Source organism: Danio aesculapii, chromosome 5 (assembly GCF_903798145.1).
Source record: "Danio aesculapii chromosome 5, fDanAes4.1, whole genome shotgun sequence".
Classification (NCBI taxonomy): domain Eukaryota; kingdom Metazoa; phylum Chordata; class Actinopteri; order Cypriniformes; family Danionidae; genus Danio; species Danio aesculapii.
Genome location: NC_079439.1, coordinates 38,956,443 through 38,976,105, shown reverse-complemented (window position 1 = coordinate 38,976,105; position 19,663 = coordinate 38,956,443). Strand labels below are relative to the sequence as shown.

At 37.9% G+C, this 19,663-nt stretch overlaps 1 protein-coding gene across 1 annotated transcript in view; it reads left to right on the top strand.

Annotated features, from left to right (window-relative positions):
- Window positions 1-285: 285 nt before the first annotated feature.
- The window catches only part of gc (GC vitamin D binding protein), a 42,889-nt gene continuing 23,511 nt past the window's right edge, over window positions 286-19,663 (top strand). The window contains exons 1-6 of the mRNA XM_056458156.1: window positions 286-426; window positions 1,009-1,075; window positions 1,308-1,440; window positions 6,249-6,460; window positions 12,697-12,829; window positions 18,572-18,660. Coding sequence (XP_056314131.1) covers window positions 363-426; window positions 1,009-1,075; window positions 1,308-1,440; window positions 6,249-6,460; window positions 12,697-12,829; window positions 18,572-18,660 — 698 coding nt within the window. The 5' untranslated portion in view covers window positions 286-362. The remainder of the gene's footprint in view (window positions 427-1,008; window positions 1,076-1,307; window positions 1,441-6,248; window positions 6,461-12,696; window positions 12,830-18,571; window positions 18,661-19,663) is intronic.

The following is a 19,663-nucleotide window of genomic DNA, read 5'->3' as shown; positions in this document are numbered from 1 at the left end:
AAAAGCTAATATATCCCTTTCCCAAGAGATTTTTAACCTTGTTCTTAATGCCAGGCAAGTCAGTTATGAACTATTTTTAGATAAACTTTAAAACTGTTATGTGCAGATCTGTGTATAACCTTTACATTTTTCATGAGATGTTCCTGTAGGTCATAGCAATTTTGAGTCATTTCTGTCAAAAAGTTTTAGCGGTCAGTTGTTGGCTTGACAGAGTCTTGTTTGCATTTAAATATTTACGTAACTCTCTGTTTTTACTGTAGTTAATTTTTGACCATGCACACTTTTGTCTCTTGTGAAACTGCACGCAGTGGCAGATTATAATTCTAACTCATCTTGAAATTATAACCAGTGGTTAACAAGGAATGATGAATGCATCTTTAATTTTCATTTATGCTTTAATAGTTCCAGCTTTGCTGGCTGACAAAGGTAGGAAGAACAAACTTCTATTTCACTGTGGTAAAATGAAAGGTTTTCGAGACATTAATTTTAATAGTTTAATGTAGAGAGGATTTATGTTTATGATGTTTATTTAAAGTTTAACAAAACTAGTGTGTTTGTATATCTAAAGCGTTTATGTAATATGTGCTATGTGCAGGTGGGGAGCTAGAGGCATTGAATAAATGCAGTATAAAAGAAATAGAAAAGGAAGAGTTCAGACGTAAAGCCACTAAGAACCATCTTAAATGTTCTTCTAAAATGAGCACTTCTGTCAGGGCTCTTGTGTGTAGGTTTAGTTATTTCACATTTATGATGATCAATAAGTTGTTTTCATTGCCTTTAAAATGAAAAACCTGTACATGAACATAGGAGGGTGAGAAAAATTTTCATTTTAGAAGAACATTTCAGGTGTTACCTGAATTATAGTTATATACATATAAAAGTCTATAGTTATATACATATAAAAGTCTCAGGGTTTAGAAATGTTAATGTTATTGTTAATATTGTCTTTATTGTTTGCTCATTTAGATTTGCATTTCTTCTCTTTATTTATTTTTTGTATTAATACAGGCACCTATACCAAAGAAAAGGTTTGCCAAGACCTTCAAGTCATTGGAATCGAAAAATTCAAAGAAATGCAAGTATATATTTTTTATCCAAGGGTTTATAACTTACAACAGTCACAGTTTGGGGCTAAACATTTACTGTCTTATTGTATGTGCAAAATGTCTGTCAGTGAAGTTTATTTCATAAAGTTAATCTTTATTTATTTGTTTTATCTTTTTTTTTCTTTAATGTATAAATATACATATTTCTGATATTATCTGTACATGCTTACATAACTATTTGCACATACTATCTTCCTGCAGGGTCACTATCCTCTACAGTCAGAAGTTCCCAAATGGCACATTTGAGGAGGTGAACTGTGTGGCAGATGAAATGACCACGCTTGCAGAAAAATGCTGCAAAGATGATGTCAGTCCTGACTGCTATGACAAAGGGGTAAGGGGTAACTCCATTCAGATAAGAGTTGTTTCAAATACAAATCTATTAGGTAATAGATACAAGAGAGGAAAGAAGAATTACACAGCATTCTCAACCTAAAAATTCTGAATTACCTTCTTAATATTAAGCCTGTGTTAGGATCACATTTGTCATAACATTTCTCACTTGTCATTTTTAAATAGAATTGGCACTGCTTTTAATGTAAAAAGAGACACAACAATGGTAATCAGGCAATGAGCTGTTTCTGAATTAGCTTCACCTTTTTTGGTTATACGTTATTTTGATGGCCTCCTTTAGTCATTTTGTTGACTAAGTAATTGTTTGTCAGCTCGCAGTATTAGTAGACGCTTTGGGTAATTTAGGAAAACATTTATTTTGATACTTCACTAACAGACATTCTACTGACTGTAAGTAAATTTGCAACTGAGTGTTAAGTCATTCTACTAACACTCTAATACACTGTAAGACTTTAGTTTACAATTTAGACTGTTTACAAATCATTAACTGAGACATTTAGCTCAATAAAGTATTAATTAGCTTCTTATTAATAGTTATTAAGGTAACAGTTGGGCATAGTAGGATTTGGGAGGTAGAATAAGATCATACTTCATAAGTACAAAAAAATGGTAATATTTTTATATTTGTCAAGTAATATGCCAGTAGTTAAGAGTGGAAATTGTGACAAACTAAAATGTTACCTAAAATGCTATATATAATTTAAAGTCTGTAAGTTGACATGTAGTTGCAAAGTTATGTACAGAAATGTCAAAAGAGGACAGCTTTGCTGGCTTATGTTAGTAAAAGCTGTAACTGAATTGGTTATGAAAGCCAAAAGCAAGGAAAATTCGGCAGTGCCTGCCATGTATTTTGACAAAAAACAACAACATTTGTTTCAAGTTACAGAAATTTCATTATATTATAACAGACGTTTTACCATTGACTGATTTCTTTTTGGAGTGGTCTGAAAAGCATGAAATTGCTCTTATGCTTTGTCTGTCTGTTGCCCTTGATGAATGATTGGTCACATGACAAATGTTTTCAGAATTGAGCGCCCCTCAAGGAAAGATAAAACTAAACAGTTCGGACTTCATTAAACATTCATAAATGCACTCTTTTGTGCAATCACAGAAACTGTTATGCAACAGTGCGTAGAGCATATGAGACAAAAAGAATTAAACCTTGGACAATGACAACAAGCCTTTCCTTTTGCAAAAACGAGCTAAACTGGATTAATATAGCAAGCTCTAATTTTTGAATCAATTTCAGTGATCTCACGAATATGTTAGTAAGTATACTAAAGCAAGAGAGCAACATCTTCAAACTGCTAACCCGGTGTAAAGTGAAACAAGATAACACAGGATTCAAATTCCCTTAGATTAAGCAAGCAAAATGTGAGAAGTCCAAAAGATAAGTTAAATGCACAAAAGCGAATTTAAATCTAAAAGTGCAGAGGTAATGATGGCTGATCCCATTAAGATACAGATTGCTTCCATGGCTAAATGTAGGATATGCTAATTTACACAGCCTGTATCAGTTACTTCCAGACAGTGCTTTCGAAGGCACAGAAACTGGAGCTGAATCACATGCTAGATGTAGCACAACATATCTCAAGTCTTTCTCAAATAGACTCGTGCTCGCATTCTAAATTACTGTGCAAATTCTAGAGGTTGTTAACTTAATTGCATCTCTCACTCACATGGCCCATCTTGCCGGAAACCTTTCCCTCTTGATGGTCTTCTCATTGACATGTTGTACTTTTTATTATGTCTGACAATATTAAGCTCGTCTTGCTGAATCTCTCAGGCTCAAGCTTTATAGCCAGCTACAACTAATCTAATTATATTATTTTAATATGCTCCTGTCAATAAGCATCCTTTCATTCTGTAAGTACATTAGCAGTTTGTTATCCAGACCATTGCAGTAGCTGTCAACTCAGATCAGACTCATTTGACAGTGAGCATGTTTACATGCACACCAACAAAATTATAACTAACAAATTAGTTTATTAAAATAATGCATTTTCCCAGTTTGCATGCAAACCAAAACCTGGAAACGCAAGTAAACTGTGATTAATATGTTGTTAAAGCGATAGTTCACACAAAAATGGAAATTGTGCCATCATTTCCTCACACATCACTTCTTTAAAACCTATTTGAGTTTCTGTTGAGCACAATGCAACATATTTTGGAAATGCTGGTTGCTTAATATTTTTTGTCAACTATAGAAGTCAATGGAAGCCAGCTAAAAGTATTCTTGAAAATATCTGCTTTTGTTTTCAACAGAAGATTTAAAATCTAATTCCCACTACTTGTTCCAATTGATTCTTGTCCTTTATTGCCAGTATCACATAAAATAAGAACTGGCCACTCAACCGAATTGTTAACCCAGGAAACCTTCATCAACAACAGTGAGAATATACAAAAAAACCCCAGAAAGAAATATGAAAGGATCGTCACTCAAAACACGACAATATTCATTGCAATATTCATCATTAAACAATTCAACTAGGGATGCTCCGGATTTTTACTGCCGATACTGAGTACTGATTTCTTGTGATGGTGATCAGCCGATACAGAGTACAGATTCTGATGCTTCAAACTTTATATGTCTATGCCATTGCATAAATCACATTTTTCCTCTACGTTTAATAGGCCTTAAGTGGAGATTTCTCCTTAAGTAAGAGAATAAATGAGGGATGTTGCATATGATTATTCCTTATGACCATTTAGAGTGGACATATCATGGTCAGAAGCAGAAAATAGATCTATAAACTACTGTTTATTGCAAAAAGTATTACAAGTTAGGGCTTCACAGTGGCACAATGGGCAACACGATCGCCTCACAGCAGGAAGGTCCCTGGTTCCCCACATTAATAAAGGCACAAAGCTGAAAAGGAAATGAATGAATGAATATTAAAGTTAAATATATATATATAAAAACTTTTTTTTTTTTTTTTGGTTTTGTAGTTTCTTTATTTCCCTAATATTCCCAGCCAGGTTTTAGTGAACTTGCAATGTTTTCAATGTTTTAGTTCTTATACGTAAAAAGGTCTTAACACATGCAAGGACATTCTCCAACTATCTCCACAGCAGCTTAATCGATCTACGAGAGAGGGGGATTTGCACCTGAAATATCTTTACTGATCTATTTATTTAATCTCACAACTGTAATGCTTAGAACATCACTGTGCTTCTCACAATCTGTTCTCTTGCTCCAGGGGTGTCCAAACTCAGTCCTGGAGGGCTGGTGTCCTGGAGAGTTTAGCTTCACCCTAATCAAACACACCTGAACCAGCTAATGAGCTCTTACTAGATATACTAGAAACTTCCTGGCAGGTATGTTGAAGCAAGTTTTAGCTAAACTATGCAGGACACCGGCCCTCCAGGACTGAGCTTGGACACCCCTGTCTTGCTCATTCACTCTCATCACCTTGATTTATGTGGTATTTCATCTTGAGAAGCCATAGCCCCCGTTCTTCGCATACATACTCTTAGAACAGTGTAGAAATGCTTGTGATCTCCCTCCCTGACACAATATCTCAATCACTTCTCCCACCCCCCCCCCCCCCCCCCCCCCCCCCCCCCCCCCAACCCCCCCGCCACCCCCACCCCCCCAAACTTCGCAGCCTCAAGACTGGTTATTATAGTCTACTGATTGTTGGGCGGATTTTTTTGGTTGTCAGCGATTTATTGACAGCTTTTGGGCTGGAATCAGTCAGCTACATCTGGCAACACTGGTACCGATTGAGTCATTAAATCTGCTTATTGGCCGATACTGAACTCTGGCCGATCGAACGGAGCATCCCTAAATTCAACAATGTTCATCATTAAACATTTCAACAATATTTATCATTAAACAAATTGAAATATTGGTCAAAGTAAGCACAAGTAAACACATCATGCAGTTTTTTAAATGAAGGGTTTTATCTTTAGGGAAAAACAAAATTCTAAACTTCATAGTCCTAACATGCAAAATAAACAGCAAAACAGTTCATTGAAGGGGCAAACATTTTTTCACACCACTGCATTCTCCATTTTTAAGGAGATTCTATAAATTTGTCATCTGCCTAGGCTATTCCCAGCCGGCGGTTGAAGACACATTCACAGAATATGTGTTTTGGAATATGTTATCCGTTAATCCATTTACATTCTGTGGTGTGCTGTTTCTTAAAGGCAGGTTTTGTTTTCAATGGAAAACCACTTCTGTTATAAATGCAAATACAACTCTGCTTTAATATGTGTAATAACAAGCATCCTGACTGGAGGCAACTCCTCCAAAACTCAAAAAACATTTCAGTGATCATGTTTGTCAGTTCCAGGCCCAATCCGCTGCACACATCAATGCAAATTAATTACAGCTTGTGTTAGTTTGTGTGGGCGCACAGTTGCTCGCCGTTCCATTCATTGTATCAGTGTCTTTCCCTGGGGACAGCTTACATTCATGTCATTAAAAAATAATTACTTGAGCAGAATGTACTCATCTGAACTCAATGATTGCTCACATTGCATTTGCAATTCTAAATTCAAGGACTATTTTAATGGGCTTCAACTACTGCAGAGCTTACATTGGATCGCTGTTTATGACGTATGCAATTGTCTCGGAACATTCATAAATTCATTTAAACATGCAAAATGAATCTACTACAGGACATGTACTCATCTTTTTATTATTAATCCCAGAGAAACTATGCTACCTGGATTTGTAATGTCACACAGACTAGCCTAGTTGATGCTGCAGGGCTGTTTTCTTTGCACCCCACTATTGTGTTGTGTTGATTGCTTTTTTTACAATAAATTCTTTCCAAGGCTACAGAGATCTCAGAGAAGTCATGCAGAAAAGACTCTCCATTCCCCAAGCATCCAGGCATTGAGCAGTGCTGCACACTTCAGGGTCATGAGAGGAAACTTTGTCTGGCTTCACTTCGGTACTCTGCAGATGAATTGCGCTCCCTGCTGGAGCCCACAAATGAAGAAATCTGCTCAGAGTACACCAAAGATGAGAAGCAGTATACTGTCAGGTGAGATTTGTCCCATTAGAGCCGTTTGCATGGACAAACTAATTTTCCATTTCAGTCTAATGAATTATGACAGCATCTCTTTGTTAGCACCATACTGACCAAAAAAAAAAAACTTTGGCTCTGAAGCTAGAGGACTAAAGCTTTTGAACCACAGCTGTGTGATATCCATGTATACAAATTGTTTGTTTTGATAATCTACAGTCTGCCAGTTCTTTCTGGTCTGATAGTCTCTTTGTCTTTTATAGCAGTAGTTCTCCTGTGTTAGGATCCAACAACCTGAGACAGTTCTTCAAGGAGTTAAGCATATAAAGCGTTCTGATGCAAAAACCTCTAAGTATTTTCTTGATTGGTGATGAATGGTAATAAGCGTGTTTGGCATGGTGTTGTGAGAGAAAGCGCTGAGCTTATAAGATCTTTTAAGTGGAGTTTCAGCTTAGGTACTGTAGATAAACTCCCCAGACTTATGTCTGGCTAATGGCAGATATAGGGATGGCTAAGGAGATATACAGTTTGATAAGAGCTTGACTTTGATGCCATTTTGGTATGTTCAACTTACTTAGGTTGCAAGTTTTTTTGGACTGTGGGAGGAAACCGGTGAACCAGAGGAAAACCCACGCGAGCACAGGAAGAATGAGTAAACTCATGTGTTCTTCAAAACAAGCATAGTGAGATAAGAAACTCTGGTTCCCCAGTGGGAGGGGAACTTCAATGCTATGTGGAAACTTCCACTATGGGGATTTCGTCAGAAGCCAATCATCTGAAAGAGTAGTAAAACAGGCCAATGAAACGCCAATGAGTTGGCGGCGTCAGCATGCACAGCTGTGAGCAATGACAATCAATATTGTATAAAGATGCCAACTACGCATCACTGAGTCACCTTTTCACTTTAAGATCCTTTCACGCTTCTGAGAGAGTGTTCGAGGGTTTCTCCAAGTATTCTTCACAAAGTAGAGAGAAAAAGAGAGAGCAGGCTGCTTCTCCCAGTCGAGAGTGTGTGATACGTGGTGGCAGATGGTAGAGCTGGGTTTCTCCCTTGCCAGGTCCTCCAGAGCGGTTTACATTGTAGAAAGTTTTCCAAAAAAAGCTACAAGGTCGTGCAGCGTGTCTTTTTCAAGATGTCATTCTGACCGTGCGTTTCTGGATGCGGTGGCTCCCTGTCCCCAGATGATGGGCACAAGCACTGCATTGCATGTCTAGGGGTCCAGCATGTTAATGTGGTGCTCGCGGGCACTGCGGTGACATGTCTGTTGCACAGTTAAGATCGTGGGTTGCTCTTGCAAAAGGGGGGACCCACCCCAGTTGTCCCCGCAACGCAGTGGGCACTCGGGCAGATCTGAGGGTCACAGTGGGAGTTAATCCACCGCCCTCTGGCTCGTGGACCTCTCGCTCCTCCAAGCTTTAAGTGAGAGAAGCGCCCTCTCACTTGATGACACCGAGGACCAGATGTCCATCGCTGCATTGGAGGGTGGGCTGTCACTATCTGACGAGGTTTCAAACCCGCTCTCTCCCTCCCTCCCTATGCAGAGGCTAAAAAGTAGACCTTCTAAGCCTCCCGTACCCTTCTTCCCGGAGGTGCACAGTGAGCTCACGCAGTCTTGGAGGTCTCCTTTCTCTGCCTAATCTGCATGGGCTTCCGCCCTCACCACCCTTGAAGGCAGAGCAGCCAGGGGGTATGAGTCAATCCCCCACATTGAGTGTGCCATTGTAGTCAATTTATGCCTGTGGGGTGTCTCCACCTGGCGGGGTCAACCTCATCTCCCGTCCAAGGCGTGCAGGTTATCTGCGTCCCTCGGGGCCAGAGCCTACACAGCTGCAGGGCAGGCTGCTTCTGCCTTGCATGCTATGGTCACCTACACCTACCTTGCACACTACCAAGCACAGGCACTGACCCAGCTGCACGAGGGTGGTTCCAACCCAGGGCTTTATGCATGAGCTCCGCACCACAACTGACTATGCTCTGCGTCCCACCTACTCAGCTGCAAGTGCCCTGGGAAGGACGATGGCCACATAAGTGGTCCAGGAACGCTGATGCTAAACTGTCTGAGGAAGTTCAACAGGAAAATGATGGTCTCTCTGAAATTTTTTCAGAAGCTCCTGGGGCATATGGCATCCGCAGCCCCTGTCACACCACTCGGGTTGCTCCATATGAGACTGCTCTAGCATTGGCTTCACGATCGGGTCCTCAGATGCGCATGGCATGCGAGCACACACTGAGTGACAGTCATTGCGCCGTGTCACGGTGCCCTCAGCTCCTGGACAGACCCTGCGTTCCTACAGGCCAGAATGCCTCTAGGACAAGTGTCCAAGCATGTTGTCGTCTTGACAGATGCTTCCAGCATGGGCTGGGGGGTCATGCGTTGCGAGCACATAGCTGCAGTTCCGTGGAAAGGAACGCGGTTACATTGGCATATCAATTACCTAGAGCTGTTGGCAGTGTATCTCCCCCTGCACCTTTTTTACCAGTGCTAGAGGGAAAACACGTGCTGGTCAGGATGGACAGCACGGTGATGGTGGCGTATATCAACCGCATGGGGTTTCCGCTCCCGCCACATATCTGAGCTTGCTCACCGTCTGCTCCTCTGGAGTCATACAGAGCTAAAATCGCTGCATGCCATTCATATCCTAGGCGAGCTCAACCGTGCAGCTGATGCGCTCTCATGGCAGCTTCCACACCCAGGAGAATGGAGGCTCCACCCCGAGTCTGTCCAGCTGATATGGGCGTGCTTCAGGGAAGCCAAGCTCGACCTGTTTGCTTCCCCTGAGAGTGCCCATTGCCAGTGATTTTTTTTTTTTCCTGACCACGGGCTCTCTCGGCACAGATGCGCTGGCACACAGCTGACCTCGGGGCATGCGCAAATACGTGTTTCCCCCAGTGAGCCTACTCGCACAGTTACTGTGCAAGGTCAGGGAAGATGAGGAGTAGTTCTTGCTAGTTGCGCCCCCCTGGCCCAACCGGACCTGGATATCAGAACTCCCTCCTCGCAACAGCCCCCCTGGCAGATGCCTTTGAGGGAGAACCTTCTCTCTCAGAGACAGGGCACCATCTGGAACCCTTGCCCAGGAACCCTTTGGTACCTCCACGCGTGGTCCATAGACGCAGCGAGGAAGACTTGATTTTCGAGATTTCGCTTGCTGTGTCTTTCTCTCTAGCACAGAGATTCGTGCGCTTTCTCGGTCTGTCAGCTGAGTTCCACATGCTTCACTCAGCCACGGTTTAGTTCCCCCTCTAAGGCAATCTTGTTTTTTCCATTTAATACATTTAATACGTTTAATACGTATTAACATTTAATACGTTACAGCTTTTTTACATTTGGATTTTACTCTCGAGGGCAATGCTTCTGGTATTAAACACTTTTGAGGATCTGTAGACTTTTACATAGTGTTATACATTGCAAGGATAAAGCGCTTACAAGGGGGTAAAGGGGGTACTCATTTCAGTCAGAACATAAATGATATGTGGCATATTGGCTTGCTTGGAGCTGTTAGTTCACACAATGAAGTTTCCATGTAGTGCTTCCTATAATGTCCTGCATTAATTCCTTATCCTACAAGAGCACTTCTTAAAAGCACTTCTTGTAGCACATTTAGCTTCTGATGTTTGTCATTTGTAATAGCCTACTTTCAGTATCAAGTGCCTCTACCGCTCTACTGGGAGTTCATTTAAAAATAAATACCATCATGTTTTACGGTTTTCCCATGGAAGAGACAATATTACCTTTTTGTTGAACATGATTTTTTGCCTAAGAAAGACATTTGGGCCTAATAGACAGGTGGAGGTGATAATTGCTTGTTGTTCTTGTTTGCCTTAGGGGAGGCTTCATAGTCAGATCTTATATTCAACGCCGCTTTTAGCAATGATACAAAACAATTTTGTCTTCATTAGCACTTAAGAGGCCTCAGACCTGAAAACAAATAAATAATTAAAATAAAATAAAAATATTGCACCTCTTATGGAGTGTTAATTGCTTTTTTGGCCGTTAGGTCTCCTGGTTGCATTAGTAGTGAGTCAGATGAGTGTGTGTTGTTGATACACTTAAGCGGATTTCTGCAGAGGAAAACAACTCTATACATAAAAAGGTACTTTATGTGCACAAAAAAGGACAAAACATTAAATTACAATGGATTTTCAGGCAAAGTATAAGTAGATTTGGCTTATAACCCGCTCTCTATAATTTGTAACAGCATAAAGATTGTGTAGAATAGTACAACAGTGTGTCTTTTTCATTCATACTCCCATTAGTTCAAATCAAGTATCCTTTCATCGACCACCAGCCTCCTCTAAAACCAAACCCACTAAGCAGCTACTTATCAGACTAGAGGTCTTTGTAAAATTAAACTGTTATTTAATATATTCAGTTAGATAGGATGAACATAGCCTGGAGTAAAAATAAAAGTTTAAATATATAAAGCACTGTTGGGAAGTGTGTTTTGACTTCAGCAGATGCCTTATGCCACGTTTATAGGCCTTTTGCCTAAAAATGTTAATTTTCTGTCCATATAAACCATAACTTGAAGTGTTACAGTAAGCCAATTGTTTAGTTAGTAATTGTTATAACCATATCAATTGTTAATGTTATGTTTGATTATCATCACAGAGATTATACAGTGGTTATTACCAGTTCTGTGGGTTTGCCATGTATTGAGTAAAAGGTGTTTTTGTGTTCTATTTCATAAGCTCAGGTCGGCAAAATAATAATGTTTTTAGACCTTAAATATTCTGAGAAGATTAAAAATTATATAAGTAAAAATTATATAAATCAATATAAAAGCTTTATATAAAACAAAAATTATATAAATAATTTTTCCCATAAAAATATCCTTAAAAATATATTTTATTTGTAACAATCACACGCGATCATCTAGAGACTACAGACTGCTGGAAAACTACAACCACGCCATATTAACCAACTACTGTTCCCAGCATGCACTGTGCACACATTGGTTTCTGTTCTCACACATTGCTGAACTATTTATGCATCCCACACACACACACACACACACACACACACACACACACACACACACACACACACACACACACACACACACACACACACACACACTTCTTTGTCGTGTTTATTATGACCTTTGCCTGGACCTGGACTACGATTATTGGATCACCCTCATGTTTCCTTTGTGCTTCTGTTGATGACCTTCTGCCTGTACAACGACTCATAATTCACCTTATTCTAAATCGCAAAAGTGCTCTCGTTTTCGAGATTGTTTTATAACTTCCGATACAGTTTCCTATAAAACTACTTGCTCTACAAAAAAGTGTGTCCATGAATATACAGACAAAGCAGAATAATATAATTAGAAAATATCAGTTTGAAGCATCAAGCAGCATAACGAGCTGTTTTTAACATCTAAAAATGAATGGAAGTGAAAGAGACCAGAAGTCTCGAGCAAAATACATATGGCTGCGCCCGCTCCTACGCGAAGAATAAGGTTAATAAACTGCGGTCACACTTTATTTTGATGTTCTGTTTGTTAAATTTAAGTTACATTGCATCTACATGCCAACTAATTAATCTCATTAGATTATAAGAAGACTATTAGGTTGAGGTTAGGGTTAGGGTTAGTGTAAGTTGACATGTACTTGCAAAGTTTCTTATAGTCAGTTAAATGTCAGTTGAAGAAGCAGTATCAACAGATATTAAGCAGACAGTATACCAATACTCAAATGGACCATCAAAAAAAAGTGTTACCTAGACTGTACATAGATCCGCACTCCATTGTCACCTGGCTCTATTGTAACATTAATAAATATTAATTGTTTTCTGTATTTTACAAATATATAAATCAGATTCAAACAGCATGTCATGTAATCACATTTGTTTCTCTTACAGAGAAACTGAAGTAAAAAAAAAAGGAAACCCTTTTAGCATCTCTCTCATTTTTCCTTACATCTCCCCAATGAAAATTCGCATAATGAAGCTAAATCAGTGTAGTCATATGAATCACCCCATTCTAAAATAAACCTTAGGAACACATTCAATAAAAACACATTTTCATAATAAAATCTTTTGGTGACTACACATCCCCATCCGTGTATAAACATACAGATTATGTGCTGTTCTGATAGGATTTATTCACTGAAACAATTTTATAGGCTTTGACTCTGATTAGATGTTACTAATAGGGAATCAGAATATCCCGTGTCCTTCATGACTCAGGTCTTGAAGGGCTTTGATTTAGCACATTGACGTCATAGTTCATTATTTTCTCTCCCCCAGGTATGCGTATGAGTTTGCCCGGAGGCACAGAAACATCCCAGCAGGCTTCGTGCTTAATGCTACTCAGCACCATGTGAGAATGGCTGCTAGATGCTGCCGTCCTGCTGTCAAAAACTCTTGTTTTTTCCAAGAGGTAGGGGTGAACCACACATTTCTGAATGCATTTATTGGTAACCCTAGTGGGAGTGGGCGAAGCTGGGTTAATGTAGTTAATGCCTATTATGGCCTACAGCAAATCATTTATCTTTTATCATCTTGTCATTTGCAATCACATGCACACAGAGAGTAAGATGCTGAATATAATTCTACCCATAATAGGTGCTTCAGGTGAGACCTCTTGTAGGACTATGTTATAATAAGATGTCACGACTGAAAAAAGCGACACTGAAATGACAGGGAACTGTAATCAAAGGGTTACAAAAAAAGCTAATTATTGATACTTTGTGGCCAGACATGGTTCAGACATGAACATGCTACCTCTGGTTTTGCTTTTGTAAGCCCTGTAGTCTTTCACCTCGGCCCCCATTACTGAAAAATTCCACCATTACTGAAAATACGTAATCATATGAAGTTTAATTGAAACAAACATCCCTTGATCAGGAATTAAACACTAAATAGAGTTAAAAAAAATTTAAATAGATCTGATATGGTGATTTTCTATACTTATCAAAATCCCTGATTAAGCACAGAGAGATTACTGTACATAATGTAAGTAGTAGGCCTTAATAGTAATCCTAATTAGTTCAAACAAGGTAATAATGGCCCTAACAGGTCAATTAGAATTCATTGTATCTCTTTAATTAATTGAATAGGAAAGTATATTATTAAAGGGATAGTTCAGTCAAACCACTTGTTATAAACCAAACCAGAGTTGTTTTATTACTGCTAAAAATGAAAGAAGATATATTGAAGAAAACTGAAAACCTGTAACCATTGACCCATAGTAGGCAAACAAATACTGTGGAAGTCGATGCTTATCGGTTTCCATCCTTCTTCAAATAATCTTCTATTTTTTTTCAACAGAAAAATAGGGAAAAAAACCTCAAACTGGTTTTGTAACAACTTGTAGCTGCACTTTTCTACATAAAATTACACTTCGTACTGATGTCTTTGCTGTTTATTTATTTCTCTCTCTTTCTCTCGTTTCAGCAGACATGAAAAGTACAGGAAATAAAGCATATAACATTCAAAATATGCATTTAAGTCCTTTTTACAGTCTCTTATTTAAATGTCTGCTGGTTTGCATATGAACATGTACGACAACTTTGAATCCAGTAACATCAGTCTTTACACATAACATTGTTCACGTAAACAACACTATACACAAAATATAACAGACTTACAGTTGAAGTCAGAATTATTAGTCCCCCTGAATTATTAGCCCCCCTGTTTGTTTATTTTTTTTCACCAATGTCTGTTTAATGGAGAGAAGATTTTTTCAACACATTACTAAACATAATAGTTTTATTAACTCATTTCTAATAACTGATTTATTTCATCTTTGTCATGATGACAGTAAATAATATTTGACTAGATATTATTCAAGACACTTCTATACAGCCTAAAGTGACATTTAAAGGCTTAACTAGGTTAATTAGGTTAACTAGGCAGGTTAGGGTAATTATGCAAGTTATTCTATAACGGTGGTTTGTTCTGTAGACAGTCGAAAAATAAATTATCTTAAAGGGGCTAATGTTTTTGACCTTAATTAAAATGGTGTTTAAAAAATTCCCAACTGCTTTTAATCTTGCCAAAATAAACAAGAAAAAATATTATCAGACATACTGTGAAAATTTCCTTGCTTTGTTAAACATAATTTGGGAAATATTTAAAAAAGAAAAAAAAAAATTCAAAAGGGGGGCTAATAATTCTGACTTCAACTGTAAACATGAATTACCCTGTGCATCCTCTTAGACCATGCAGATTAATGAACATTTCTCTGTATCATTAGCTTCTTTCTGCCACCATGTTAGTTTGACCCACAACGCAATAGTCCCACCCTCCAACTTAAACATGTGATCTGTTATGCTCCAATAGGAACTCTATCTTATAAAAAGCCATAACTTCAAACATTTTAAGAGTGCACATTCTCTGCTTTAAAATAAAATGTCACAGCCATATAACCCTGCTGCCCAAGACCGGTTACTCACTGAAGCTAAGATTCTGAGCTTCAGTGAGCTTCACTAAGATGTTAAACCAAGGTCCTGACTCTCTGTAGTCATTAAAAATCCCATGGCACTTCTCGTAAAGAGTAGGAGTGTAACCCCGGTGTCCTGGCCAAAGTCCCTCAATTGGCCCTTACGATATTGGTCTCTCAATCATTCCCATCCACCGAATTGGCTGTATCACTGTCTCTCCACTCCATCAATAGCTGGTGTGTGGTGAGCGCACTCGAGCCGTTTTCCTGTGGATGATGCACACTGGTGGTGGTGTGGAGAGACCTCCCTCATGATTGTGAAGCGCTTTGGGTGTAAGGCCATACACGATAAATACGCTATATAAATACACAATACATTACATTCATACATTCTGGCAAGTACTTTAAACAATAAATTAATATGAGTTTAAAACAGAAACACAAATATACACAGCTTTGTCCAAAATGTGTCTTTGGCATTTACACAACTCAAGGGTGAGTAAATGGTGATTCAGGTGAACTTTTGTTTTAATGCTTAAATGAATTGTGGTCATTTAATTAGATTTTTGTTTTTAGCTGAGTGCTACTGATTTAAAGCATCATTATTATACAACCTGAGGGAAAGTAAAATATTACTGCTTGATAAAGAACATTATTCATCTTGTTTGATTCACACTGGGATTTCAAACCACAGCAAACTATAAGTAATCAAAGCTCTTGCTCTTCTTAAAGACATTATTACACACTTGTCAGAATATTTTAGGCTGTCTCTTCTGAATCAACCAACAAATGTTGTGGTTTCTGCTTTTCAGTTTAAGACATCAGAAGGTTTAGCTCACCCGGCGTGCTGTATGTCTTCTCATTACAAATGGTTTTTATATACAGTTAAAGGCAAAATTATTATTTTTGAACAATAATTTTAAGAATTAATATGTGTATGTATGTACAGCTGAAGTCAGAATTATTACCCCCTGAATTAATAGTCCCCCTGTTTATTATTTTTCCACAATTTCTGAACACATTTCTAAACATAATAGTTTTAATAACTGATTTATTTTATCTTTGTCATGATGACAGTTGGGGGCAACGCAGTGGCGCAGTAGGTAGTGTTGTTGCCTCACAGCAAGGTCACTGGTTCAAGCCTCGGCTGGGTCAGTTGCTGTTTCTGTGTGGAGTTTGTATGTTCTCCCTGCGTTTGCGTGGGTTTCCTCTGGGTGCTCCGGTTTCCCCCACAGTCCAAAGACATGCGGTACAGGTGAACTGGGAAGGCTAAATTGTCCATAGTGTATGTATGTGTGCGAATGAGTGTGTATGGGTTTCTCAGTGATGGGTTGCGGCTGGAAGGGCATCCGCTGCGTAAAACATATGGTGGATAAGTTGGCAGTTCATTCCGCTGTGGTGACCCCAGATTAATAAAGAGACTCAGCCGAAAAAAAAATGAATGAATGAATGATGACAGTTCAGAATATTTGACTAGATTTTTGCAAGACACTTCTATACAGCTTAAAGTGACATTTAAAGGCTTAAGTTAGGTTAGGTTAGCTAGGTTAATTAGGTTAACTAGGCAGGTTAGGGTAATTAGGCAAGTTTTTGTATAACAATGTTTTGTTCTGTAGACTATCAAAAAATATATATAGCTTAAAGGAGCTAATAATTTTGACCTTAAAATAGTTTTTAAAAAATTCTCAACTGCTTTTATTCTAGTCAAAATAAAACAAATAAGACTTTCTTCAGAAGAAAAAATATTATCGGACATACTGTGAATATTTCCTTCCTCTGCTAAACATCATTTGGGAAATATTTGAAAAAGAAAAAAAATTCAAAGGGGGCTAATAATTCTGACTTCAACTGTATGTATGTACTGTATGCATGTCATGGACGAAAAGGGTTAGTGAGTCGTGGAAGAAAGTGAAGAGCAGGGGTGCATGTGAGGAGGGGGGTCTGTAAAATGGAATGGCCATACACCCAAAGCACTTCACAATAATGAGGGGGGTTTCTCCACACCTCCACTAGTGTGCAGCATCCACTTGGATGATACGACGGCAGCCACAACAGCGCCAGTGCGCTCACCACACACCAGCTATAGGGGAAGTGGAGATACAGTGAGACAAATGAGGTGTCCGTATCTGGCAACTTTGAAAACTGATCCGGATTAAACAAATTAACAAATTGAGCAATGTAATCAGTCTTTGAGCAGCTCCCAGCGGTGTGTGTGTAAACAAAGAAGAACCAGAACAGATGTGAGTGTGTGGTGCATGACAGGATTTGTGGTTTCTTTGGTGACAGGATTGTAGTCTGGATAATAGTGAATGTTCTGGTGATTGTGACAGCACCAACCTAGACAATACATCACTAAACTTAAACTACTCAAATGTACATAAAAGTCACTTTTTTAACTTATCAAGGTTAAAAGTTGTTGGGAAAGCATGCATAAAAATGGGGCGGGGGGAGGGGGGGATGGGGATTTAATAAAAAAACATGAATTACAAAATACAGAAAACTGCTAATTTATGGATATTTTTCAAAGTGTAGGTAAAACTGGGAAAAATGTTTGCCCAACATTACTTTTTTATATGTTATGCTTATATTTGTCATCACACTTCTTCACACACATTTCTTCTATAATTAAATATGTATTTATTTTATATTCTCACTTGTCTGCACACTTGTGTTGTTAGCGTAAATAATTATTCAGCAATATGTACTTTTTTTTATTACATTTTTTGAAATTAAATAGAAAAGGAGTATTTAATGCTTTTCCATGAGTAAAATGTATATTGTTTTTATACTAGTGCTTGGTTTGTGTATTTCATTAACCTTGAGTTTTTATTATTGCTGTTGTTTTTAAAGCTGGGATGCATTCATTCATTTAACATAATAAGCTCTCTAATTGGAAGCTGATGAAAATGGCAAATAATGTATTTCCAAGAATAGAGAAAATAATAAGCCCTTACTGCTCTCTTGGCACAAGAATGATTTTCAAATGCTCTACTTTGTTGAAATATCACTTTTTTATTATTTATTTTCTTTTATTTTGTTCAATTCCAAGTCAAACTGAGCCAAGTCATTACTAATAGATAGGAAGGGTGCCTATATTTGGCACCTCATTTTGGCACTATATCACTTCAGTTGTAACTGTGTAATTGTTTCCTTTTAATGCTATTTTTAGACCATCCTGCATAAGTACCACATGCAGCCTTATAGAAGCTAAAGGCTTCTTTGACAGAATGAAATGAGACTAATAATCATCATTGTTTATTGCATGTCTGCTCTTGGTATCAACTTGTCTGAATGCTCTTGCATGAATCTATTGTGTGGGACAAACCAAGATATATTGTCAAAACAAAACATGGCAGACTCATATGCTGTTCATGGAGCTAAATCTGCTCTTTGCTGCCCACACAGCTTTCAATAGCTACTAATTAAATGCCTTTATTTTACTTAGTGTGTGGGGGGAACACACAAGCTTGTTGTCTGGTTTTGTCTGTTAATATGTAGCAGAAAGACGATTAAATGATTACGATGATAAGGATGATTAAAAGGATGACAACCTTCAGCTTTGTTGATATCATACAATTTTATTTTAAAACAAAATTATCATACACATTATTCTTACAATCATTTTGATGAATGTTATCTTTGGTCTTTTATCTGTGTATCGTTTTATCTATGTTTATTTGGTTATTATTCTTTTTTTTTTTTGTAAAACATCTCATTACAAATCTTGTAATTTTACAGAGAATCCAGATGAGAAGCTCCAACAATTTTCTGAGGTTTCTATCTCATGTGTGCAACAATCAAATGAATTTGAAATCCTACAGATTTGGGTAAATATGCCATTTCTTGCACAGCTACATATATACATACTACATAAATCTTTCTTTTTTAAAAAAACACATTGAGCCAGATTTTTTAAATACATTTCGACACATTACGCCAGGGTTGTTGTCATACAAAACTGTAGGTCAATATAAAATACTGATCCTTTCATGAACTCCATTTCCCAGCTTCCCCTGCGCTGATTACACATGCACCTGATTGTCATCATCTGGACTATTTAATTAGAAATAGAATTATGCTGCGTCCCAATTCACATATTTATTCTTATCCCTTAATGTACTTTTTTGTGAAAAAAATGTATATACTTTTGAGTGTGCAACATAGCAGTATGCAAGCTTTGGGACATACTACTTCCTCGTTAACAGATAGTTATGTTGCTTAGTTACGAGCCCTGGCAATCATCCACACATCGTTCACATTTATTTCATATTTAATTTCATTTTCACCTTATTGGAGAAGCAGCAGCAGGTTAATCTGCTATTCATGAGTCTTTCATGCAGAGGAATCTCCTCAGGTGTTTGGATAATTCTGCATTCAGACGTTATTGTCCAAACACGTTTTTATATAAGTTCAGTATTGTTGTTGCAGAAGAAATATAACACAGAAATCGTGATATAAATATTTTCCAGTTGGCTAGAAATTTATTAACAGCCATCTAAACATCTTTACCGAAGCCTCTCTATTTGAAAGTTGGTTTCACGGGTCTATTATGTCTGTAGCGCAATGTACTGTGGGCAATATCAGCAATTAGAGTATGGACGGTTCTACACTTAAAGCTTTTACAAGAAATAATAAACCATCCGGGAACTTTTGGCATACTCGTCAATTTACTACGATTTGGGACATACTAATTCTATTTTCAAATACTATTTAGGATGGATAGTATGCAAATTGGGACGCAGCATTCAACATTTTTGGAGTAGCTGCTAATAGGAAGCCTGTGCACAAAAAGGATTAAAATGTATATGATAAGTACTAAGAATGATAATA